The sequence below is a fragment of the Vicugna pacos genome, chromosome 1, assembly GCF_048564905.1.
Source record: "Vicugna pacos chromosome 1, VicPac4, whole genome shotgun sequence".
In the NCBI taxonomy this organism is placed as follows: Eukaryota; Metazoa; Chordata; class Mammalia; order Artiodactyla; family Camelidae; genus Vicugna; species Vicugna pacos.
The window spans coordinates 21,084,589-21,110,045 of NC_132987.1; the positions used below are offsets into that span (position 1 = coordinate 21,084,589).

Sequence of the window (25,457 nt, forward strand, 5' to 3'; positions counted from 1 at the left end):
CAGGAAATGACATGAAGGAAGGTTCTGGAATCAGCAGAAAGAGGCCTCAGGAGAAAGAGGAGGCCCTTCTCAGGGTAGAGTAAGAACCAAGAATTGCTACCCTGGAAGGAGCTAGTGTCCAGAGGCAAAGTTTTAGCCAAAATCAGTAAGGCCATGATCTGATGAAGGAAATGAAAATATAGTTTAAAGGAACAAAAAGGACAAGAGAAAAAAAGTTTAGTTCTAGGAGACATCAGCTTTTAGAATGTTTTCCTCCTCTAGAATTTAAGAATAGAGGATAATTAGGCAGCTTGTGTAATTGTAAAACAGCAATATAGTGACATCTCAGGAAATTATTGTAAACTGGAAGTTCAAAACAATAATAAAAGCAAGAAATAGACTTCACAAAGAAACCTGTCATTTCTAGTATTCCTACTTAAAATTTATTTTTGTCCAATTTCTTTGAGAAGCCATAACTGCATTCAGTATCTGATCATGTATAAAAAAATGCAATTATAGGAATAGATGGAGAGTTTGATTTTTTTTCAGCCTGATTCATTCTGGAATTCTTGTCTGCCACGCGTCATTCTTGTTCTCTTTGTGTGTTGGAAGCACATTACTGTGCCACACAGCAAATTATAGTATGAGTCCTGTTGAGGTCTGAGTAAGTACTCTTTGAAAATTGAACTAACTTCCAGGGACTTGATGCTTGGTGGGCCATCGGATAAACGTGCAAATGTCTTGCGTGTATATTTTTTTACTCTCGGGAATTGGGTGGATTACTTCTTTTTTCTCTACCTGCAATGCATTAATAATTTCCTGATTTTAATGATTTGTTGACTTTTTTTTTGATTTGTTGACTTTGAATGTTTATTATTGCAGCTTGATTGCTCTGCCCTGCCTCGCCTCATACCAGGAAGCCCTGTCATTCCTCATATTATTACTACTACTCAGTTTGTTACCTTTAGCTAGAGATAAGAGAGAAGTGGGAAGAACCTTTCTGGATAAAGGGAAGGAAAAAGAAAGGTGCAAAGAAACCACAGGCTAGGAGGCCTTTAGGTTATGAATATAATCTTAAATGCTGCTGGTTGCTGTGGGAGCCATCGTAAACTGACTGTTCTACTGGCTTTCCGAGTTGTGGTGGGGTAAAGTACAAGTTATGACAAAAATAATACTTCTTATCTAGATGTAAATTTATTCAGAAAACATTATGATTAATTTTCTTTCCCAATTCAGGATGTCCAGATACTCTCCATCTTTGGAGGAATTGACACACACACTCCCCTTTCCATTTTTTTTTTGTAAATTTTGTCTCTTATGACTATGTTATCAGTTTGGACTCATTGTTGCAAGTAATAGAATCCCCGTTTAACTGGCTTTAAAAAATATTCTTTAACGTTCCTAAAAAAGTACAAAGGCTTTAGCACAGTGGGATTCAAGACTCAGCCCTGCCAGGTGGTGGTTTCCTTTCACCCTCTGGCTCTGCTTTCTGCTGAGTTGGTTTTGGCTTCATTCTCAGCCGTGAGTCCTTTCCTCATGGAGACAAGATGGGTACAGCTGCTCCGGCCTCTGCTTCCTCTTGAATATGGGTCCAGTCCAGGGGAGTGTGTGGACTCTGATTACAGAAGCCTCCACAAAGGCCTTCTTATGTCTTGTGGGCTCCAACTGGATGATATGCCCACCCCTAAACCAAATCACTGTGGCCAGACAATGTGTCGTGCTGATTGCCTTGGGCCTGGATCTTCACTCAGAAGGCATGGATAGATTATAGGGAATGAGTAGGGCCCCAGAACTAAAATTGGTGCTGTTACTGGAAGTACAGAAATAGTTGCTGGAGAAGAAAGCAAAACATGTTGAGAAAATTCTACTTGAAGCGTTGGTGATGTTGTGACATTGTATGACACGAATTTGGGTAACACTGTGCTGAATTTTCTCAGGGAGCCAGAGAAGTCCTGAAGTGGGGCTGGGGATGGGGGAGAGAAGATGGGATATAAATAAAAAATGAGAAGAAAAAGATCCCAGGGTGGTGGGCAGATCCAGTTACCTGAGCGAGGAATCTGGCTGATGGGCTTCTGACCTGCTGGCCCCTCTTTTCTCAGAGGAGCTGACACTTGGAAATGTCCCTCACTGGGGGCAGGGATTTGGTGAGTGGTGCATAACTGAGGTTGGGTTTTGACACATTAAGGGACAAAATACTTTCTTCTGGCCCTAGAATGAGCTAATTTGGAATGTTCCTAGAGAAGCACACAGCATGTCCTCCAAGTGAAGTAACTTAAAATTAGAGACGTGAAAACCCAAATTAATAGACTAGAGTTCTAATCTGACAACCCTAGTGTTTATAGTAATTCAAATTGCCAAATTTAAAAATTAAATTTCACATAAAAATATGGATTTCTGACTTACCTTTAAAAAGCAGAAGATCAGGCAGCTTTGGGCCTTATTCCTCTTGGCAACAGTCCATTGACGCTCAGCAGTGGCTTCCCCTTTGAGAGCCCCAGCCTAGCATTGTGGACACATCAGAAAAGGGGTAAAGGTGGGGAATCAGATATCCTCCTTCCTCATCTAGGACTTCAGGTACTGGGTAGAATTTTCATGGGCTGTGGAACAGAAGCATTGCTGAGCTTGTGGCAATGGCCAGCAGTTCCTGAGAAGAACTAATTCCCGTTTCATGGATTGTAATGTCCTCGGTTGACAAATTAGCTATATTCATTTATTGTTGAATTTGAGAGAGCTTGAGGCTTCCGGAAGGTACTGGGGACAGAGGCCTCCCCTCCATTTCATACCTCCAAATGGTTCTAATCACGGTCTTCTGTGACGTAAGCGTCTATGACTCTTGACTTAAGCTTTGACCAACAAACTCTACTTTGTCTTATTTATGTATTCATGTACCTAACCTTAGCTTAGCTAAAAAAGGAGCAGAGGTTTCCCTGCCTCTTGGACAGGCTGCAGTGGACGAGCCGTGTCTGTACCACTGAGTCGTGGCGGGCCCGTTAGTACACTCACCCGGGTGGAGTTGAGGGTGCGGGGTGGGAGGTGAGCTATACACTTTGTCCCTCTCTGCCCAGGCCACCCTTTATCACCTCTGCACTTGCTACGATTTTAAGTCTTCGGGTTTCAAAACTGAGTTGGCACCTGTTTGGTGTTAGCCAGGAATAATGGGGAGAACTCTGGAGAAAGGGCCTTGTGAGAGGAGACCAGATTTTTTTTTTTAACATGCTGATTTAACCATTCAGTAACCAACTCTTACTCATCACACCATTCATTCAATTGCACAAGTCAAGTAACATTTGAACCTCAGTGCTTGAGTGACCAAATCCCATACACAAAGTAGTGAAGGTCAGAGCTGTGGTTCCAGCAGCTTCCAATTCCAGACAGTATCTGTCCTTGGGAGTGTTATTTTTTCCAAGTCCTTCTGTATAATTTATTTTGCCTGAGTCCATTTTTGAACTCAGAATACTTATTAACTCACCACTGGCTTTTACACTGGTATTCTGGTTGGGGTCATGCCCTATTCTAACTTACACTTTGCTTTAAGGAAAAAGAGAGTTTTGCCACAACATGAATCCTTCACATGCTAAATGCTTTTCCAAGAACTTCTGTTTTCTTACAAAAGTCTTTGGTCTCTGTCTCCTTCTCTCGTTCTTGTTTTCTCTTCAACGCATGTTTGCATGTGCTTGTGTGCACGTGTGGTTGATAGGGGATATGTATGTCTGCTTCTTGCAAAATGAACTGTGCAGCTCCCTGTTATGAAATATGATTGAAAAAGGAGATGCTGAGAATATTACAGATAGGTGAAAATATTGTCCAGGTTTCCTTTAAACTAGAAAGAAAACTCTTCAATTAATTCATTTTTCTTTGCTGTTTATTGTTTCATATAGTGACTTATTTCAGTGACCCTGTGACCTTTCTCATAATGGAGAGGTGAATACAGGATGGAACAGGAAAAGAGGAAGGCTGTGCTGGGAGCTCGGAGGAGGGTTTCTGAGGAAGGGAAGGAGGAGACAGGACACCAGCAGAACTGCTGCTCACCAGAGCTACTGAAATGCTCTGGAACCTCAGATCTCTGTCACTTCTCCAGAGAAACACTGTCAAGGCTTTTACCATAAAAGTCAAGTAGGAAAGAAATATCCCCTTTCTTGCTGTTCTTTAAAGCAACTTCATTTTGACTGTGATGTCCCATCCTGCCTGAGTACTGTCTAGTGTTAGACACCTAGAATCTGTCCCTCAGCCTCTGTTGTCCAGAGGTCTGAAGCAGGGCCAAGGCTTGGAGGAAGCTGTTTGGTCCTGGGTCCCCCATCCTTAGAGGCTGCCTGGGACAAACCCACAGGTGCGGCCCATGGCTCCCTCCAGTGGAGGTTCGGCTGCACGTTGTCTGTCCCTCCTTTCTGCCTCCCCTGGGGCAGTTGTCTTCTTTGCTGACATTCACAGGTTCCCCTTCCTTTCCATCAGGATACTCTCCCCTTCTCTCTGTCTTCCTTAGCTGGTGGCTTCTCAGAGACACCCTCCTCCTGCCGCCCCCCTCCCAGGACACCCAGCCCAGGTGAGCCCTAAGAATGTTTGTGCTTATGCCCGGAGACTCAGGGGACCATGGATTCCAAGCTGGTTTCACCTTCTGTGCTGTCAGAATCCCTAAGACAAGAGTTAGTTACTGCTTTAATTGAGGGGGAAAGAATAAACACAATTTTATATTTCAATAAATTATTATGCCACAATAATACTATTTTGACTGTTCATAATTGAAGTATTAAAAAAAATTTCCCCAAGCCCTTAGAGGATTTTCTCCTGTTCAAAACATATTCTTTTGTCATCTTTATTATTTTATTTATTATTTTTACTATCTGAGTTTAAAAATTAAAATTTTTATATTATGAATTATTTAAAACAACACAACTGATAGCCATCATCTTATTGCTTAGTTTGAGCAGATGCTAAATATTTACCATAATTGCTCCAAATCTATCTTTATTTAATTATTTTATTTTGGCAGAGGGGGAGGTAAATTAGGTTTACTAATTTTTGTAGTAGGTACTGGTTATCAAACACAGGACCTTGTGCATGCTAAGCATAGGCTCTACCACTTGAACTATACCCTCCCCCTGCTCCAAATCTATCTTTGAGAAAAAAGGAACAGATCCAGTTCTAGCCCCAAGCTGTGCCCCTTACCTCCCTCTCCATAGATAACCACTGTCGGAATTTGTTTTGTCATTCCCACGTGTTTTAAAGTTTTACTTCATACGTACAACAACATAAACAACAGAATATTTTGTGTTTTTATAATTTACAGTAATTGGTATACTGTATGTTTCTTTTTGCAGTTTGCTTTTTCCATGTAACTATATTTTGGAGAAAACAGATAGATGTAGTTTTTTTAATCTACTGATGTATAAATATTCTGTTGTTTAAACAATGTATTTGTCCATTATTCTACTAAAGAAAACAGGCACTTACCCTTAACATATAAATATGGTTGGAAAATGGAATGATTAACACTTTGAGAGTTTATTAGTCACTCACACTTAGGTGTGAATTAGTCATTGATCCTTTCTTTAAAACTACCTATGATGCTTGCTGTGAGAGAATAGGGATGTTAATTGAACTGTGAGTAGAATTTAAGAGCTTGGGCACTAGAAACAGATTTGATTTTGAATCTTTTATTTTGTCTGCTTTCCTTGGGCAGGTTACCTAATTTCTGTGGGCCTCTAATTTATATTTTATTTTATTTTATTTTTTAAACATTTTTCTTTTTTGAGTTATAGTCATTCTACAATGTTGTGTCAAATTCCAGTGTAGAGCACAATCTTTCAGCTATACATGAACATACAGACATTCATTGTCACGTTTTTTTCACTGTGAGCTACCACAAGATCCTGCATATACTTCCCTGTGCTATACAGTATAATCTTGTTTATCTATTCTACATATGCCTGTCAGTATCTACAAATTTTGAACTCGCAGTCTATCCCTTCCCGCCCCCCTACCCCTAATTTACATTTTAAAGGAGGATGCTTGTTCCATTAGTAGAACAGATAAATGGTGAGCTCCTGTGTGTGAGGAGGATAGCATAGTTCCAGGCCCGCTGAAAGTCCTCTGTAAATATTTGCCATTATTGTTTACAATGCCAGAGAAGGGGGAGGAAGGGAGGAAGGGAATTGTGAAGGATGGGCTGGGGTAAGGGTCCCTGGAGAACTCAGAATCTCCAGTGACCCTGGCTAGGACCACAGGGGGAGGGAGGAAAGAATAGCCAGGAAGCCAAGAGGTAACAGTGAAGAGAGCTTTGGTCCCTTGCAGTTGGGGCTTTTGAGACTGGTAGAAAGGCGTCAAAGTCTTGTTGGTCTGAGGGCTGTTCCTAGTGCCTTTTTTTAACTCTGAAACTGTCCTGAGGGTTTTGGATTCTGCCAGTCATAAAGGGCTACTTAGACTAATTTTGGTATAGCTTTTAAAGGTTCAAGGAAGTTAGAAATTTAAGGGAGAATAAAAGATCAGATCCAATTTCATCTAAATTAAGAAGCTCATTTTTAGAATATACTTCCTTAACTTTCTGAATTTATATTGGGTTGGGTCCAGGTACACTTGAGGATTAGGAGAGGGAAAAAAGGCTTTAATTGGCAAAAGCAGGTTTTACTTAGAATTATATGGGCTAAAAAAACAAAAAAAGCAGAGAGGGAAAGCAGGGTTGACATTACTGAAGATGTATAGGACACGTGTCAAAATCTATGAGAAGGTAAATTGGTCTAGAGAATTCAGCATAACCTGCCCTGTTGGTGTGTCTCTGGTCAGTGATCCTGGCCACCTCTGGGCTGCATCTTTCAGACCTGACTTTGGAAAACTGTGCTTTCTGAGCCATCTCAGGCGTCCAGGTATGTATGCTTCAATGCCAGGTGTTTGGGTACCGGTTAGTGATGTGTTCTCATTTCAAAAACTGCATAATAACTTCTAGTAACTGTGTATTGTAGAGTGTTTCAGAACTGACAGGTTATGTGCCTGATAAATATGAGTTGATCTAGCTAGCATTTTTCCCTCAAAACCTTCCAAAGAATTTTACAGAGGCCAATTTCTTTAAAATGCAAATTCTTATTTCATAGGTATATAATGTATGTTACATATATTATGTAAAGCATTGTATGATTATTATACAAGTACATATTTGTATGTTTTTAAGGTTTGCTATCAGATTGTACTTGGGAGACTACAGAGCATACTGACCTAGAGGCAGGAATGAGACAGTCAGGTTCTGCCACAGCTCCGCCATGAGCCTGTGAGAGTTATTCACTGGGACCTTAAAAAAGTTACTCAGTCCTTTGAAGCATCCTTTTCTCAATTACGAAATGAGGACAGTACCTACCTCATGGAGTGGTGAGGAGTAAGTGAGAATGGACACAAAGCACTTAGGACAGTGCATTAATCATCTCAGTGTGGGACTAGAAAGAAAAATAAATATTATGTTACTAGTTATCGGGTCACTGGGCTTTTCTGCTAAAATGTTAATATACTATTTTGAAATTTTAATTTTCTTCCATAAAGTTTTAAAAAGTAATTGCTATTTTTTTGTAGCAGAAACCTTTTGTTTCACTGAAAAACGTGATAGTAGGTAGTTTATTTGGAGGATTAAACCAGAACAATCTTTTATACATCAAATCAAACAACTATTTTCTCAGCCAATAGTATATGTTGTTCCCAATAAGTTCATTGTGCTACATAAAAATGCTTGTTAAGGCATACCATATACTGTACTTAGTTTTTGAAGAATCCTAACATTATTATAAATTTGCAAAAACTTAGAAAAATATCGATGCTATATTTTTATGCATGAGTCTACACTTAGAAAAGAGGCAATATGTTTTTCATTAACCACTCTACTGCTAAGTCTTCATGCCTTTGTGGAAAGCTATAAATTAGTTTACTATTTTAATCAGAGTGTATTGCTCTGTAAGGAAATATAGGTGATCTTACTTAAAATTGTGACATTTAGGTACTGTATATGTTATTCTTACCACAGTCTATCAGTGTATAATGTATACCTTCAGACCACTAGTATTTATTTTGGTTTCCAATGTTTTACCACAACTACCTCTGTTATTTTTCAGTTATTTTTGGTTTTGATAGGCTTATACCCTAAAAAAAAATAAAAAAGTGTATAATGAAAAATAAGCCTCTTTCCCACTCTGCCTCCAATCCCCCATTTTCCCTAGAGAGGCAATTGCTGTTACCTTTCCTGTGTCCTTCTGGAAATGCTCTTATAAATGTACAACTGATATAGCTCCTCTTCCTCCAACCATACTAATTCTTCTGCACCTTGCTTTGCTCTTTTAAGAATACATCTTAAAGATTGTTCTGTATTTTCCTGTTTGTTTCACTTGAATATCAAAGGACTTGAAACAACTTCTTTATACTTATAATATCATTTGGGTAAATTGCTTTTTCAGTAAGTTAATGTGCTGGTTTTGCCTAGTTGTGGGGGAATAAAAATATTTTATGTAATTAACAAATGATATAAATTTGAAGGCTTGAGTAAAGAATAGAACCCTGGATATATTTATCATCTCAAATGCAAGGTCAACACAAGAACTGTGAATTTGCAGCCTTTCTGTGGAATGCAGATGCTAAAATTGGACCACTGTTTTTAAAACTTGAGGCAAGGAATAGAAACCATTTTGAATATTGAATAGGATGACCAAAACCACAGAATCAAAACCAGCATGACAGAGTTAGCACTTTGCAGACTGGGGAATTATCTTTAGAAATCCTAAAAGGACTTGTTTAATCTCTTTCAACACAAAATAAGTATGCCTTTAAATAGTTTTAACTACAGTAAAACATTCTAAAAGTGAAAATTCAATAAAGTGTGAATACGTATTTAATGCTAACATGTAAGAATCTGCATCTGGGGATTAAGAATTTCATTTACCACCTTTTTCCTACTCCACTGACTTGAACTCTTTAGATATTTTTAAAACAGTGTACAATTAAATAGTGGGCAATGGTGTGTGTGTGTGTGTATTTAAAACCAAAAGATTTAATTACACATTTAATTAGAATCAGGCCCCAAAATAACTGTAAGACATAGAAATCTGTCATTTTGCAACCTACTAAATGGGAGAAAATATTTGCAAATATGACCAATAAGTGGTTAATATCCAACATACATAAACAGCTCATACAACTCAACATAAAAAAAAGATACAATTTAATAATAGGTAGAAGAACTGAATAGACATTTTTCCAAAGGGGAAATGCAGATGACCAACAGGCACATGAAAAGATGCTCAACATTGCTAATTATCAGGAAAATGTAAATCAAAACCACATGAGATATCTCCTCACACCTGTCAGCATGGCCATCATCAAAAAGAAGACAAATAACAGATATGGCGAGGATGTGGAGAAAAGGGAACCCTCATGCACTGTTGGTGGGAATGTAAATTGGTGCAGCCATTGTAGAAAACAGCATGGAGGTTTCTCAAAAAACTGAAAATAGAAGTACCATATGACCCAGCAATTCTACTCCTGGGTATATACCAAAACAAACAAACAAACAAACCCAAAACACGAATTCAGAAAGATACGTGCACCTGAACATTCATAGTAGTGATATTTACAATAGCCAAGATATGGAAACAACTTGAGTGTCCATCAACAGATGAATGGATAAGAAGATATGGTGTATTTTTACAATGAAATACTGCTTAACCATAAAAAAATTAATTTTGCGATTTGCAGCAACATGGATGGACTTGGAGGGCATTATGCTAAGTGAAATAAATCAGGCAGAGAAAGACACTATGATAAAGTTACATGTGGAACCTAAAAAAAATACAATAAACTAGTGAATATAACAAAAAAGCAGCAGACTCAGATATAGAGAAGAAACTAGTGGTTACCAGTGGGGAAAGGGAAGGGGAGGGACAGTATGGGGGTAGGGGATTATGAGGTACAAACTATTAGGTATAAAATAAGCTACAAGGATATATTGTACAGTACAAGAAACACAGCCAATATTTTATAATTATAAATGGAATATAACCTTTAAAAATTGTGAATCACTATATTGTACACTTGCAACTTACATAATATTGTACAGCAACTATTCTTCAATTAAAAAAACCTGTCATTTTGAAAGAACAAAAATCTTAAACAAGTTGGTATACAGATCACTAATGACAAATGAACTGTACTCTTAGACGGCTTCATGTGATTTGATTTTTAAATGATCAGTGAAAATTTTTAATGAGTTATTTCAAAAATTATGTGCTTCCCTGAAAAACTAGAAATGTTCAGGGATGACGTTGAACCTCTTATATAAATACAAGTGTGTAAAAAGAGAACTTCCTACTTAGCTTCAGTTCTTGTTATCTTATAAAACACTCATTTTCACTTACTTTCTGAAATATGTATTAACTCTAATGTAATTAGGTGTGTATCATCTTTAGCTTTACATTGAATAGCTGAAGCACAAAGTCATTTTAAAAGTAAGAATTGCCCTGTTGCATATCAGAAGCCCTAGAAGTGTAAATAATTCCACCTAGAAATATTTATCTACAGAAATAAACATGGATAAGCATAGTTTTATCTATGCAGATGTTCACTGTAGCACTCGTTTATAATGCAAAACTGGAAGCAATGCAAGTACCCATGAAACAAAGAGTTTACCAGATAAATTATGACATAGGACTACGTGGCCAGTAAATATTATGCTAATACATACAATGTATTAGTACAAAAAATTACAACATACTCACATTTTCACACCCTCCCCCCCTCAAAAAAAAGGTACAGGTGCATTTGAAAAGCAGATCAGAAAGATGTAGATAACAAAACAATACTAGTTACGTTTCTGGGTAGTAGGATTGTGGATAATTAAAATTTCTGATTTGGGCATTACCAGTAAGTTACCACTTATTTTCTACAGTGAATATCACATGCTTGCTTTTCTTACAACCCAGTTTTACATCATTTTTTTTTCTCTTTAGTTTGTCTCAGGTGCTCATTGTAAGAAGGGCTCCACAGATCTGGGAGAGTCCTTGCACAGGGAGAGAGAAAGGAGGTAGCAGTGGTCAAATATTGTGAACGTTCAAGCCACGAGCTCCAAGAGGCTCTAACTTACTTTATTCTTTTTATGGACATTATTCATGTCCTAAAATTTTACTTTCTGACCACATCCTTCATAGACTTTTCTCAACGTTGAAATGCTTATTTTTCTGAAATAGTGGGGTCAAGTGTATATGAAAATTATACAAACCATTGAGAAATGCCCATATCCTAGATAAGCACAGGGTGTGTGAAAAGCCAGTATTTCTTCCTCTTCCTGAGTCTCAGTTATGCCCTAGGCTGGGAAAGAGTGTTACCAGGGGCTCTGTTCCTATTTTTTCCTTGTCACCCGGGCCACTCAGGTGACTTCTAGATATTTTATTGCCTGGATAAAAGTTTCCCAAGGGCTAACATTCTTTTTCTAACATTGGTTTTTCTAGGTATAAAGACCTGAAGGTAGTCTTTGCTATTCAGAGATGGAGAACAGTACCACTACGATCTCTCGGGAGGAGCTGGAAGAACTCCAAGAAGCATTTAATAAAATAGGTAGGCTTGAGAAAAACTGAGTACAATGTTAACTATTCTGCTCCGGGTCAGCCTTCCAGGAGTGGAACAATACCTTTTATTGCTTCTACTACCATCCATTAATCCCTAAATTTATTCCTTTTTTTTTTTCCATCTGGATTTCACTGGATTCTTTCTTTCTTTCTGAAAGATAAACTAAGACTGGTTTGAATTTCTAGGAGAATTGGACTTTGAATTCTTTGACCATTTCTTTGCAGAGGATAATCCAGGTTAATGAATGACAGAGTAACTGAATATGCTTAACAAGATCTCATTACAGAGAAAAAATAAAGAAACACTTCAGTGTCTCTAAACTGAACTCTGGCCTTTGTGTGTTTGTCACAAATAAGAACATTTTGCCTTCGTGCGGAATGTTTTTAACTCTTGATATTATTTTTAAAGGCCGTATATCTTATTGTTCTCCTCCCTCATGCATAATTTAAAAGTCTTAATGTTGTTTTTAAAGGCCGTATGTCTTAGATTTCTTTTTTCAGTTTTACAGCCATTCCATGCTTTGCCTTTATGACATCATTTGGACAGCTTTGACTTTTTCTTCTAAAAAATTCCTTCCCCCTCTATTGGATCGCAGTTCTGCATTTTGCTCTTAGGAGACCTGTGGCAAACAAAGAGAATATAAAGACCATGTTTTGCTCTAGTCTGCACATGCGTGCAGGTGAAAGGTGACCCCGGTGAAAGGTGAGCCCAGTGAGTGGAGATTGAGATGGTGACACCACCGCCTTGCCCCTTCCTGAGCAGGCTGTTTCCCCAGGGCATCAGAGCACCCTGTGAAAACAGAGTCAGGTGGTAGACCAGGGAGTGTGCACTGATGGAATGGCTGGTAGCTCATGACTTCCAAACCATTGCTATGAAATAAAGTAAATTCTATCGATGTCTGGGCCTGTCCACTTCTCCCTGCACAGCCATTTCCAGACTAACTCAAATCTCCAGAATATTGTCTGCGTGGTGGCCACACTAGGCTCATAATGAATGCCCTGATCTTGGTCTTTATTTTGTGGGTGGTGCATTTATCAGCAGAGCATTGTGTGAATATGGTATGATTTCTAAAAAGTTATTGTTAAAAGACACGTTTTAGGTATTACCTACATTGTTCAGTGTTTTCAAGACAAAAATTGGGCAATTATTGGAATGTTCTGCTCAATTCGAGCATTGAAACAGAGGAAGTAATTTTTTGTTTTTATAGGTGCAGTTTGGTAGCTTGAATAAAAGTGCTATCTAGGTCTTAATAAAATGAATGAATTAGCAGTGTGTTTTCTTTAACACGCCAGCTTTACTCTTGATGACTCATGGACATATAGTCTTGCAGTATTTATTTAGTGATATTTTGAATAAATAATTCATTGGTGGAACAGTTCTGGCAGCAGGATAATTGCTCTGTGTGAGGGAAGTACTAACACTAGCAGAATATATACTTCCTTGCTTTATACGGTAAACTGCTACTCATAAATTTAGTACTCCTCTGCTAATTTGTACCAAACAGCTTTTCTCAGAGGCAGAGGGACATGCCAATCCAACCTTGCTAGGTGGGATATTTTGGGGTCTCTCTGGAGAAGTGAGAGTTTAAAATATTTGTCTTTTTTTAAAAAATTGTAGTAAAATATACATAACATAAAATTTACCATTTTAACCATTTGTAAGTGTACTGGTCAGTGGCATTAAGTACATTCACATTGTTATGCAGCTATGACCACCATCCATTTCCAGAAATTTTTTATCTTCCCAGACTGAAACTATACCCAATAAAGACTATTAAAGACTAACTCCCCAGCTATCTGCCCACACCCCTGCCCGACAGGGCTGCCACCATCATTCTACTTTCTGTCTCTATGAATTTGGCTACTCTAGGTACCTCATATAAGTGGAATAATACAATATTTGTTTTTCTGTGGCTGACTTATTTCACTTAGTATAATGTCTTCAGGGTTCATCCATATTGTAACATGTGTCAGAATTTCCTTCCTTTTTAAGACTGACTAACATTCCATTCTCTCTACCACATTTTGTTTATCCAGTCATCTGTTGATGGGCTTCTGAGTTGTTTCTGTGTTTTGGCTGTTGTGAGCAATGTTGCTATAAACATCTGTCCAAGTCTCCCTTTTCAGTTATTTTGGGTATATAGTCAAAAGTGAAATTGCTAGATCATGTAATTCTATGTTTAATTTTTCTAGGAACTACCAGTTTTCAGTAGTGAACACATCATTTTATACTCCTACCAGGAAGCACGAGCGTTTCAATTTCTTCAAATCCATGCCAACACTTGCTGTTTTCCATTTTTGTTTGTTTTTAAAATAGTCATCCTCATGAGTATGAAATGGTATCTCATTGTAGTTTTGATTTGCATTTCCCTAATGATTAGTGACGTTGAGTGTCTTTTCATGCGCTTATTGGCTCTTTATATATCTTTGGAGAAATGTCTATTCAAGTCTTTTGCCCACTTTTAAATCAGGTTGCTTGTTTTCTTGTTGTTGAGTTGTAGGAAAGTTTCGTTTCTTTTTAAACTGTTATGTTTATGGCTATTTAACGTAAGCCGTGATTTCCTCATCTTTAAAATTAGAATAATATTATTAACTACTTCAAAGTTGTAAGGATTTCATGAGTTGAGTCAAGTTCTTAAATCACTTGGCATAGAATATGTGCTCATTAAGTCGTATCTATTATTTCTTATCATTTCACACTCAAACCACAGAGGTTGTCGAGATGGGGCTGGGATTTAAGCATGCAGGTCTGTCCATCTTCAGAGCTCTAACTCTTAATATTAGTTTAGCATCATGGTTAGCAGGTAAGAAACTTTGTCTTGACCTTGTTTATTTTTTAATACTCCCCACCACAGTGCTATGATAAAAGTAAGCCTATCTAGTCTGTTTGTCCATTTCAGAATTATAGGAAACAATTCTGAACTGGTAATGTACTAAATAATGAGACTTTACTCTAAATTCAAAGAAAGCAATTATTGCAATATCAAGGAATTTTGCTTCCCAGCTGACTTTTGAGAGTATAGTACTATTTTGGTTCTTGATTTAGATATTTTTCATCATTGCAAACAGGATTAATTCTAAAACTTGTGCATGAGACTCTGAAAGAAAACTTTCTGTCTTAACATTAATTCAGTTATGAGATGACAGCTCTTTTACTGAGAGGAAAAAGAATATAGGAAACAAAGCAACCATTACCAGATGAGCAAAGAGAGGCTATATAAGGTGGGTCCAGGCAACTAACCAAACAGTCCAAAGCCCTGTTGCCAACTCTGGCCAGAAGTGTCTTGTGTTGCCTTTTTTCTGTGTCAAGAATTGATATTCAGTCTCTACGGAAAACCCAGGTAAGGGCATCTCAGTGATGATATGAAAATGCCTGGAAACCCATTTCCAAGAGTCCAAATGTACGTGTGAAATTATTTCTTGAACACTTAATCTCCAAATGACATCAAACGTGATTCAGCCTACATAATGGTATCATAAATACGTAATGAAGAAGTAATGAAGCTGCAATGAATTATTGACAAATGAAACAGAACTGCCACCAGGTGAAATAAAGACGAGAAGTGCCTTATGTGTATTTTGCATGTTGCACAAAGTTTATATGGAACGTGGGGCCAGCAGATCCTTTTTGTAAATTCTATGAAGAAGTCAAAGACTGGGTGGGCGCTCCCTCCTGACTATTGCTGCTGTATTTCTTCTTGATATCTGAGACCTCCCCAGACTTAATTCTTTGAAACTTAGTTATGTGTTAAACCTGAGTTTTTCATCTGTCAGCACAACGTCCATGTTATACACTTAAAATACATATGGTAGCCCTAAATCTATGGGGGTAAAGTTCATTAAATAAGAAGTTTTTGATAAAGTGTATGGCATACCTTGTACACTTCAGGTGCAGGAGAAAAGATTATTGCCACTTGTGAAACCAGCCTGAAAGGTTCTGCCTGCCTGTGACTCTCCCAAACGGCCTTCTGAGTGCACCTCTCCAACGGAGTTCAAGTGATATTTGACAGCTCATAATTTATCTTTACAGATATTGACAACAGTGGGTACGTCAGTGACTATGAACTTCAGGACCTGTTTAAGGAAGCAAGCCTTCCTCTGCCTGGCTACAAGGTGCGCGAGATCGTGGAGAAAATTCTAGCGGTTGCTGACAACAACAAAGATGGCAAAATCAGTTTTGAAGAGTTTGTGTCAGTAAGTAATCTAAATCCTCTCCTGGCTACTGATTGTTTTGCTTTGTGCAGAATATTAGTAATGTCTTTGCTCTCTTGGGTTAAATCTGGCTTCATAGACCAGAAAAAACAGTGCTTTAAAATGATGATGATGATAATAACAACAATAGCAACAATTTCCACAAATAATTCGGGAAACAAAGGAAAAAATTATTCTCAAGTTGTTGGAGTTGAAGTCAGATTTAGATAATAACAGTTCAGGCCCTTATAAAACTACAGTTGAGTTCAGTGCTTATTGATTATCTCTGTATGCAGAGTATTTTCACATCTTAGCACTCGGTCTTGGGAAGTGGAACATTTTTTGTAACTGAAATAGCTAAGGAATGGAAGACATACCTAATAGAAATTGGTTATTTCTTTGTGATGAGTTGAATCCTCAGTTTCGGTAAATGTCACCAGGTGAATTTTGATGCCAGCTCTGGTTTCATGATTGAACTATCTCAGGGTTCAGGGAACTGAACAAGATGAAAAATAATATACAACTCCACCAATAAAAGAAAAGTAGATTATAGAACTGAATATTGAGTCTCCTATATTTCACACCTCTCCCGCAAAGAGAGAGGACTTGACCCAGTTGCCATTGCCAGCTGGCATTGAGCAGGAGCTGTCACTGCTGTCCGTCAACACCACCATGACTACATATGAAAATGAGTAAACTAGTTTATTCACTAATATAATTGAATATATACGAATGGAATATAAATTGCCTGCTTTTGCATTCTTTATTCATTGGGCAAATGTTTGAGCTCCTTTCTTGCCAGGAACTCTGCTGGGCACTGTGAATAATGTGATGAACAAAAAGAGATGTTGCCCCAGCTTTCCTGGAGTTTACAGGTGGTGGGGAAGACAGACTCTCACAGAGGGACAACAAATAACTGTGCTAAACACTGTGACAGAGCAAGACGGGTCCTTTGAAAGTCTGTAGTAGGAGGAATTGAACTTGGGTGGCAGGGGTGGGGGTAGGGGTGGGGAGGCCAGAGAACTCAGAGATTCAGGGAAACAGAAGACTGTCCCGGAAGTTGTGAAGACTGAGCTGTGATCTGAAGGAAGATGTTAAACAAATAAAACGGCTGCGTGGGGGAAATGGGGAAATGAATAATGTGTGAGGCAGGCAGAGGTGAGAGCACTTGTAGAGGCTGTGTGGCTCTAGGGATGGTTGATCCTCTTAAGCACTTGCAAAAAAACATCAGTGTGGCTGGAGCTGAGTTACTAAGGGTTAGGAATGTGTCTGGAGAAGTGAATCAGGATCAGGCCATCAAGGTCTTGTTAGTCCCAAGAGCAACAGGAAGCCAGTGATGTGGGAGGAATAGAATATGAAGCAACTTGATCAGATTTGCATTTTTAAAAACTTGCTCTGAAGGGGAAGGGTATAGCTCAGTGGTAGAGCATATGCTTATCATGTGCGAGGTCCTGGGTTCAATCCCCAGTACCTCCATTTAAAAAATAAATAAACAAATAAACCTAATTACCCCCTCCAAATAAACAGGTAAATAAATAAAAAGAAACTGCCACTTAAAAATAAATAAGAAGAATTTAAAAAGCAAACCAAAACAAGAACAACTTAATGACATACACCTGTTAAAACCTATTAAGACCTAATAAAACTCTGAAAAAAAAACTTACTCTGGCTGCTGTGTGAAGTGACTGAATTCAGTCTGGCAAGGCTCTGGAGTGACCTGGTGACAAAGTGACCGGCAGAGGGCGTTTCTCTAAGCCTGTTTCATCTGCAAAAGCTGACTTCTTTACTATAACATATATACGTTTGAGCCGTTCAGATGGGAAAATGCCTTCACTGAAGCATTTTAAAGTCTTTATCATGTAGCTAGTTATTCTTTAGTTTTCAAGTATAAAAGATTACAGCACGTCTAGAAGAACAATTTCAGTGTGTACAATTTGAGTTTAATTCTAGGTTGGAGTGCAAACATTTGTCTATTTTGTGTTATAAGATGACATGAGAGTTATCTGTGTATACAAGCAGCAAATGCAAGAACAACTGATTATTTATTTGGAATGACATCAAAATAAATACTATCTTTTATGTTGCAAGGATTTTAATGGTTATCTAATCAAGAGTCAACTTTACTTCTATCCCATTCCAGCTAATGCAAGAGTTAAAAAGCAAAGACATCAGCAAAACATTCAGAAAAATAATTAACAAGAAGGAGGGGATTACTGCTATTGGAGGAACTTCATCCATTTCCAGTGAGGGCACCCAGCATTCTTATTCAGGTAACCACTTGCTCCAAATTCAATCTTTCATTCAACAAGTCCTATATCTCATCCAATCTAACGTGCCATTTATCGTAATTCACACCATTGTTTTATGTGCCACTGAGATAAGATCAGGTTAAATTATAACATGCCATCAGATTTGAAATGCACCTTAATTTCAGAGGTGTCAGAGTGAAAAACCCTAGAATTACTGAAATCAGCGAGTTTTTACTATGTGTCAGGCACAGTGTGCAACAATAGAAAAACAGAATTCGTGTGTATTTCAGCATTGAATGTGTTTAATCATGACCTCTGAATGAATTTTTCATCCTGACTGGTGAAGTGCGTTTACTTTAGACCTGTTTTAGGGGTGGGGGAGAGGTTTACTGCAAGGACTTCCCATTTGAGGGGGGAACTGAGATGCCTGATTCATCTTTTATCAAGCCACCAAGTGACTAGCAGAGCACAGCACCTGATTTGCTTGATCGCATAGACTCACTGGATTGTTGCTCAGTGGGAAATCCAGAATCACGTTAACTCCTAAGAGGAGATGGCTTGCGCCATGCTCAGCTTGCTTCTCAGGATCAAGATGTCTAAGAACCTTTGGCCAAGTTCCTTTTGTTCATGGTAACATAATTGGAACTCTGCTTTTTAAATTGTTGATAAAAATGTACTGTAACATCTCCCCCTCTTTCCTCCTTTGAATTTATTAATTATCCTCTTGATTCTATTCCTTTCTAAGTGGATTTTCCCCTAACAATGCACTCACACTTCTCCTACCCATTGTATGTATTTTTTTCCTAACCTTTTCCCACCAGGGAAGCATAGTGCAAAGGCAATGGTCTATAATAGCCACCTCCATCTTTTGAAAGGTACTTAGTCCTTAACTCTACTTCTGCCTGTCCGTTCTAATGAAATGGCTTTTTCATTAAAAAACGAAACTTTTTATTGAGGTATGAAATGCATTTAGCAAAGTGTTATAATCTTTTGTGTACAGCTCAGTGGGTTTTCACACGTGTATACATCATGTAACTACATCCATGCAGCTGCCAACCACATCAACAGACAACATTTCTATCACCTTCAGTGGCTCCCTCATGTCTCTAACTGTAACTGTGCCTCCCCAGAGGTAACTACTTTTCTGATGTCTCACACCACAGAATTTTTTTGCAGATATGAACATTCTTGAGCATAATTTTTAAAACTGAAGTATAGTCGGTTATGTGTCAGTTTCTGGTATACAGCATAATGTCCCAGTCATACTTATATATACATATATTTGTTTTTGTATTCTTTTGCATTACAAGTTATTACAAGATATTGAATATAGTTCCCTGTGCTAATCAGAAATTTTTTAAATCTATTATGTAGTGGCTAACATTTGCAAATCTCAAACTCCCAAATTAATTCCTTGCCACCCTCTTTCCCCCAGTAACCATAAGATTGTTTACTATGTCTACAAGTCTGTTTCTGTTTTGTAGATGAGTTCATTTGTGTCCTCTTTTTCTTTTTTCTTTCTTTCTTTCTTTTTTTTTTCAGATTCCACATATGAGTGATATCATATGGTATTCTTCTTTCTCTTTCTGGCTCACTTCACTTAGAATGATGATCTCCAGGTCCGTCCATGTTGCTGCAAAATGGCATTATTTTATTCCTTTTTATCACTGAGTAGTATTCCCTTGTGTAAATATACCACAGCTTCTTTTTCACTTGTTTATTGAGGTATAAGATGCACGGAGTAAAGTGCATCCAGTGCCCTATTCTTAAGTATATGACTTGATGATTTTTTTTACATATGAATACACCCATGTTACCATTATTTAGAACCAGATATGGAACAGTTAATGACATAAAAAAAGAACAGCTTAATTGAGATATAATTGAGGTATCATGAATTCACTCTTTGAAAGTATACAGTTTCGTAGTTTTCAGCGTGTTCACAGAGTTCTACAGTCATCACCACCATCTAATTTTAGAACACTTTCATTACCCCAGAGAAAAACCTGATGCTCATTAGCAATCACTCCTCATTTCTCCCATCCCCCCCACCTCTGACAACCGTTAATCTACTATTTGCCTATTCTGGAAATTTTATATGAATGGACTAACAGTCATGGCCTTTCACTTGACAGACTTCCTCACTGGCATTACATTTTCAAGGATCATCCATTTTGTGGCCTATGTCATACTTCATTCTTTTTTATTGATAAGTAATAGTCCGTTCTATGGATAATACCACATTTTGTTTATCCTTTCATCAGCTGATAGACATTTAGGTTGTTTCCTTTTTTGGGCTATTATGAATAATGCTGTATGAACACTCATGTACACATTTTTGTGTGGACATATGCTTTGAATTCTCTTACGTATTTACCTGGGAGTGGTCTTTTGGTAACTCCATGGTTAATATTTTAAAGAACTGCCAAATTGTTTTCCAAAGTGGCTGCACCATTTCCATTCCCATGAGCAATGTCTGAGAGTTCTGAGTTCTTCCCATTCTCACCAACACTTGTGGTTGTCCATTTCGTTTATTACAGCTATCCCAGAGGCTGTAAAGTGGTATCTCATTCCTGGTTCCTATACCTGGAACATACTCCCTTTCCCTGCTCATCTTCACCTATTAAAAATCTGTCTTTTAAATAGTACCTTTTCTATAAAGCCTTTTTTGATCACCCCAACCGGAAACCTTTCTTCCTTTAAATTCTCTGAAACACCGCTTTTATCTCTCTTGTGGTGTGTCCATTTCCTTTTGTTACATTTCTTCATAGATTTGTTTTATCTTAACATTACACTAAAAATTCCTTGATGGGAGGAGATACAGTATCTTAGTGATCTTTAAATCTCTAGATTCTCAGTCCCTGAGGAAGTACGGCAAGAAGAAAAGAAGCAGATAATGATATGTACAAAAGTAAATGTGTTTTTATCAATTGTGTGTGTGTGTGTGTGTGAGATGGATTAAATTTGAGGGGTACCTACCAAATGTGCTGTTAGGAAGATTACCTGGTTCTAGGAACTGGGGCAATAATGGGGAAGGTCAGAGTAGGGTATGCTATCCTGTAATGAAAATGGGAATTCTTTTCCTTTAGGTTTTATATTGTTAAATCATTTTTTATTTAGAGAAGAATCATAAGGCAGTAGAACATTTTCCCTGTAAGTTCCTCCCTGTTTTCCCCACTGCATAGCCTAACAACACTTTCTGCCTAAAGAGCAGTGCTTGCACTCTAGAGGCCATGTGTTGAGAAGTTGAGGGTGAAGGTGGCCGAGAGTAATGCTGATATCCAGATTTGTGTCCGTTTCCTTCTAGTAGAAATTCCACAGAAATGGAACTATTTTACTCATTCAATTCTTGATTAAAACCAGTATTTCTGTTGTAAGCCCCAAACCACAACTGTGTACATTTTTTGTAGGGGAGGGAGGAGTGGAGTTTATTGCTGTGAATATTTTTTTCTTGTATTTCCCCCCCTGGTGTGTGTGTGTGTATGTGTGTGTGTATAATCTGACCTTTGATGTTTGGCTTCTGATCGATTAGCTCTCAGAAGCAATAACTATTTGGAAAGATTTTGGAATCAAACCGAATATGTACTGTGCTCATTTAAGCTATATATGCCTTAGTCTCCCCTGATATATCAGATGAAAAAGTGGAATGAATTCCCCTTTCTTCTTCAACCTGTAAGCCCTCTTAAACCCTCTGGTGTTTTAGTAGAGTTTTAAAAATTGGCATATATTATTTTTGGACAGAAATTTTAAAGTATGTTTTTGTAGTGCAGTTAATTTTGTGAAATGAGGTCTGCCAACTGAGATTTTCTGTTTCCAGAGGAAGAAAAAGTGGCTTTTGTTAACTGGATAAACAAAGCCCTGGAGAATGACCCTGACTGTAAGCATCTCATACCCATGAACCCCAATGATGGCAGTCTTTTCAAGTCGCTTGCCGATGGCATCCTTCTTTGGTGAGTTGAGCACTGGGTTAAGGGAGCTATGTTTTTACTGTCTCCATTAGTGAGCATTCAGTGAAAACTAAAATTCAGCAAATTTTTCAAATTAGTTAACAAGGAGCTACATCGATCTTGAAGAATTTAGATTGCATAGAAAATTAAGTACTATTTGTTTTCCAAAATTTTCCTTCACATGCAGGCTCTTATTTGTCTGGTGTCTTTTTCATCCATTTCCTTAATAATACCAAGGAACTTTTGAATTCCTCTGGTGCATTTTAATGGGTTCACAGGGTTTCTTTTTTCACTTCTCAGTAGGAGAGTGTTCATTATTGACTGAAACAGGAACATGAGGAAATACAATAGAAATATATATCTCATTTTGTGCTTAAGTGCCATTAATGTTTCAAGTCATTCCTGTCATCCTTGGCTCTTTGCTGTCTGTTTCTGCTCACGAGATTGTAAACTCTCTAAGGGCATGTCTTTGTCTTAGTTATGTGTTCTGGAGTCCTAGCATACATCTCTGAACAAAGCAGATGTCTTTTTTATTTTTTATTTTTTTGAAGTGTATAAATACAGGAAACTTACCAAGAAGAAAATAACCATTAAAAATATTCTTAACACCTATAATTAGCTATTATTGACATTCTGGCAAATTTCCTCAGTTTTTTTTTCCCATGTTTTTACCTAAGAAAAAAAACTACCCATGAGTACAAAATATTAGTTTTTAGGACATTACGTATAAAATATGCCTTGACTTCCATGTACAACTTTGACCTCTTCCTCTGACCTTCAGAGGAAATTCCTGTTATGAGTTGAATGGGTATTTTCTTACCCTTATTTTAAAATGTAAATTATATTCTAAAATACAGAGATACATTTTATATTAGTTTCTTTTAAAATGTTTGCACTATTGAGATTTTAGAAAGGTAAAATGTCTGGCTCTTTATCTTTCTGCAACAAAAGTACTTTTAACACTGTTGATAGCACTTTATGAAATTTGGCTTCTTGAAAATGTCTTTGTTTTACATCTCAGGCTGCCCAATGTAGATGTTCATTAAATGAAATAAAGGCAAGATTCAGAGACAGAAAATGCAAGACTGTTTGAAAAAAACTAGAAGGAAATCTAAGATTGCTATTGTAGTAAATGATGTATTTGTTTTGGGTTAGGAAGTATTTCTTAGGTTTTTAAAATTAAGTCCCTACATGAATTACACTATCCTATTTTAAAGAAATGGATTATTATTTTTCAAAATTTAATTCTATTGTCTACTTGTAAAAATAAACTAAAAACATTTCTAGGGGTCTTAAACTGAATTATTTCCGTTTTCTCTTCAGCAAAATGATCAATTTATCTGAACCAGACACGATTGATGAAAGAGCCATTAATAAGAAGAAGCTCACCCCTTTCACTATTTCTGTAAGTATTTGTCCTTTGCTGGTGATCATGTTACCATAAGGATCATGGATCCCTTATTAACAGATCTTTAAACCCAGGCAGAACCTTTGCTTTAACATAATTTTGGCTTCCTGTAAAAAACTAGGTTTTCATTAGGTAAGAATTCAGCTGCATTTTTTAATGAGTGAAATTAAGACTCAAAGTACTTTGGATGAACTTCTTAAGATAATAGTATTCAGATTATGTTATTATAATTACTGAGTTATGTTTATTAATGAATATTTGCTTAGTGCCAGTGTTCATGTTGGTTGGTTGAAATAAGAATACTACACAGTTTTACCACATTTTACCATTTCACAAAATTTTAGCTTTTTTTTTTGTAGTAGATCATTCTGTCATCAGCTTCTCCATTCAGATCTTGTCAAAGGCCAGGAATTTATAGTCACCATACGTTTCCCTTCAAAATGTCCAGATTATTAGGTGGACATCTGTATTTACTAAGTGCGTATGTAGTAGGTACCAATCAGTGTTCTAAACACACCACATGAATTATCCCTTTGACTCCATCCAGCAGCCTTAAAACAAGGTAAATACTATGATTTTACAGGTGGGGAAACTGAGACACTGAGAGGTTACACAGTGGTCCAGCCAGGATATGACCCCAGTAGCCTAGCTCACAGCCCATCCTTCTAATCATTACTCTATACTGCCATTCTCATGTGGTGGTAGTAGTAAGCAACTAGTTAATGTGCTGGTCACAGCTGTAGCTGTTAACAGCAAGCTACTGCTAAGCTGTTTCCTTCATTTCTGTTGGCAAGTATAATGCTTGATTTTGCTGAAGTCTCTTCTATAAGGAAGCCAGCCATGACCTTAGAGCAGTGGTGCGCGGTTAGTCTTGGACTATCTAACAGGGACTCCCATTTCCTGTTAAGTAAGAATTGGGTGTCAACTAGCATGGCTTTCTTGTCCTCCACTTTCCAGAAAGCCAATAATGTGGCATCTTCCTAGCAGAAACGACCATTCTTGAAGAAGCCCATTTCTGACTGCAGTTGCCATAAGTTCACTTTCTTTCACATCTTGTGTCAGGGTGCTTCATCTAGGATCTATAGTTGTTGGAAATATTCATTTACATCTTTCTTTTAGAATATATGTGTCACACAACTTTTTATGGCCCTGGATCTGAAATACAGCATTTCTTACTATTGTATAAATTAATTGTATGGCTTGACTTTTAATAGTTGTTTGCAGGACATGAAAGAAAAATGCTCTGTAACTATTTTGCAATAGCTATAGGATGGGTCTGAGGGGCTAAGTCTTTTACATTTCTGTTTTTAGAGAGAGTGTTCTTCTAGTATGAGTAGGTCATAGTCTAAGTCTCTAGGATGCTTGAAAGAGTGTACTAATGTAGGATGAGAAAGGGCAGGCCTCTGGGAAGGGGCAAAGTGTTACTGTGCCTATTAAATCTGCTTTGTTTATTCAGTAATTTTAGAGCTCTGGGAATAGATCTGCTAGAAAAGTACCAGTTTCCCATGAAACTTTATCCCAAAGAAGCCTAACTCATTTGTAAAAAGTTGTAATAATATAGTTTTTCACCTCATGATGATAAGTATCATAATGTATGAAAGAAGAGGAATATGAAAGGACGAAAATGACATACAATAACTATGAAAGCAAGGGAAAGGGACAGATCAAATAGTTAAGAGCAGGACTCATTTATGGTCTTGGAGACTTTGTCATCTTTCTTCTATCCAGTGTGTTACTGAGCTGCATTCTCTTGATTGTTCATCATTATTGAAAGGAAAAAAAATAATTATATGAATAAGAGTCTGAAAAACAGACGGTAGTGATTTGGGGACCTGAAAGCCAGGAAACTAACACAAGAGTGGGTATAGGAAATTGAATCTGTTCATTATAACATGTAAAAAATCCAATGCAATTAATATACTACCTACATACAAGATATATGTGTATACACTTTACACTTATATCTGTATACATATGTACACACACGCATATGACCTTAATTTCAATTACAGTTTAAGTACGGAAAAAAACATAAATCTCATTTGGACATTCCAAATGGAGGAGAAGTGATGATATGTAAAATAAGAATGAAATCTGAATA

At 37.4% G+C, this 25,457-nt stretch overlaps 1 protein-coding gene and 1 non-coding gene across 7 annotated transcripts in view; both read left to right on the forward strand.

The window, feature by feature from the left end:
- Positions 1-25,457, forward strand: part of PLS1 (plastin 1) — a 95,261-nt gene that overhangs the window by 41,818 nt on the left and 27,986 nt on the right. For 3 of the 6 annotated variants that reach the window (XM_015237947.3, XM_006202772.4, XM_072958592.1), the window contains exons 2-6: positions 11,445-11,550; positions 15,592-15,755; positions 17,893-18,022; positions 21,819-21,951; positions 23,272-23,353. In XM_015237947.3, the coding sequence (XP_015093433.2) occupies positions 11,481-11,550; positions 15,592-15,755; positions 17,893-18,022; positions 21,819-21,951; positions 23,272-23,353 (579 nt within the window). In that variant the 5' untranslated portion in view covers positions 11,445-11,480. Of the gene's footprint in view, positions 1-6,756; positions 6,837-11,444; positions 11,551-12,166; positions 12,265-15,591; positions 15,756-17,892; positions 18,023-21,818; positions 21,952-23,271; positions 23,354-25,457 lie in introns of those variants that run through there. The other 3 variants (XM_072958582.1, XM_072958586.1, XM_072958598.1) reach the window with 2 other exon arrangements.
- Positions 17,155-17,228, forward strand: TRNAD-AUC (transfer RNA aspartic acid (anticodon AUC)). The gene has a single exon. It is a non-coding gene; the product is annotated as a tRNA-Asp (tRNA).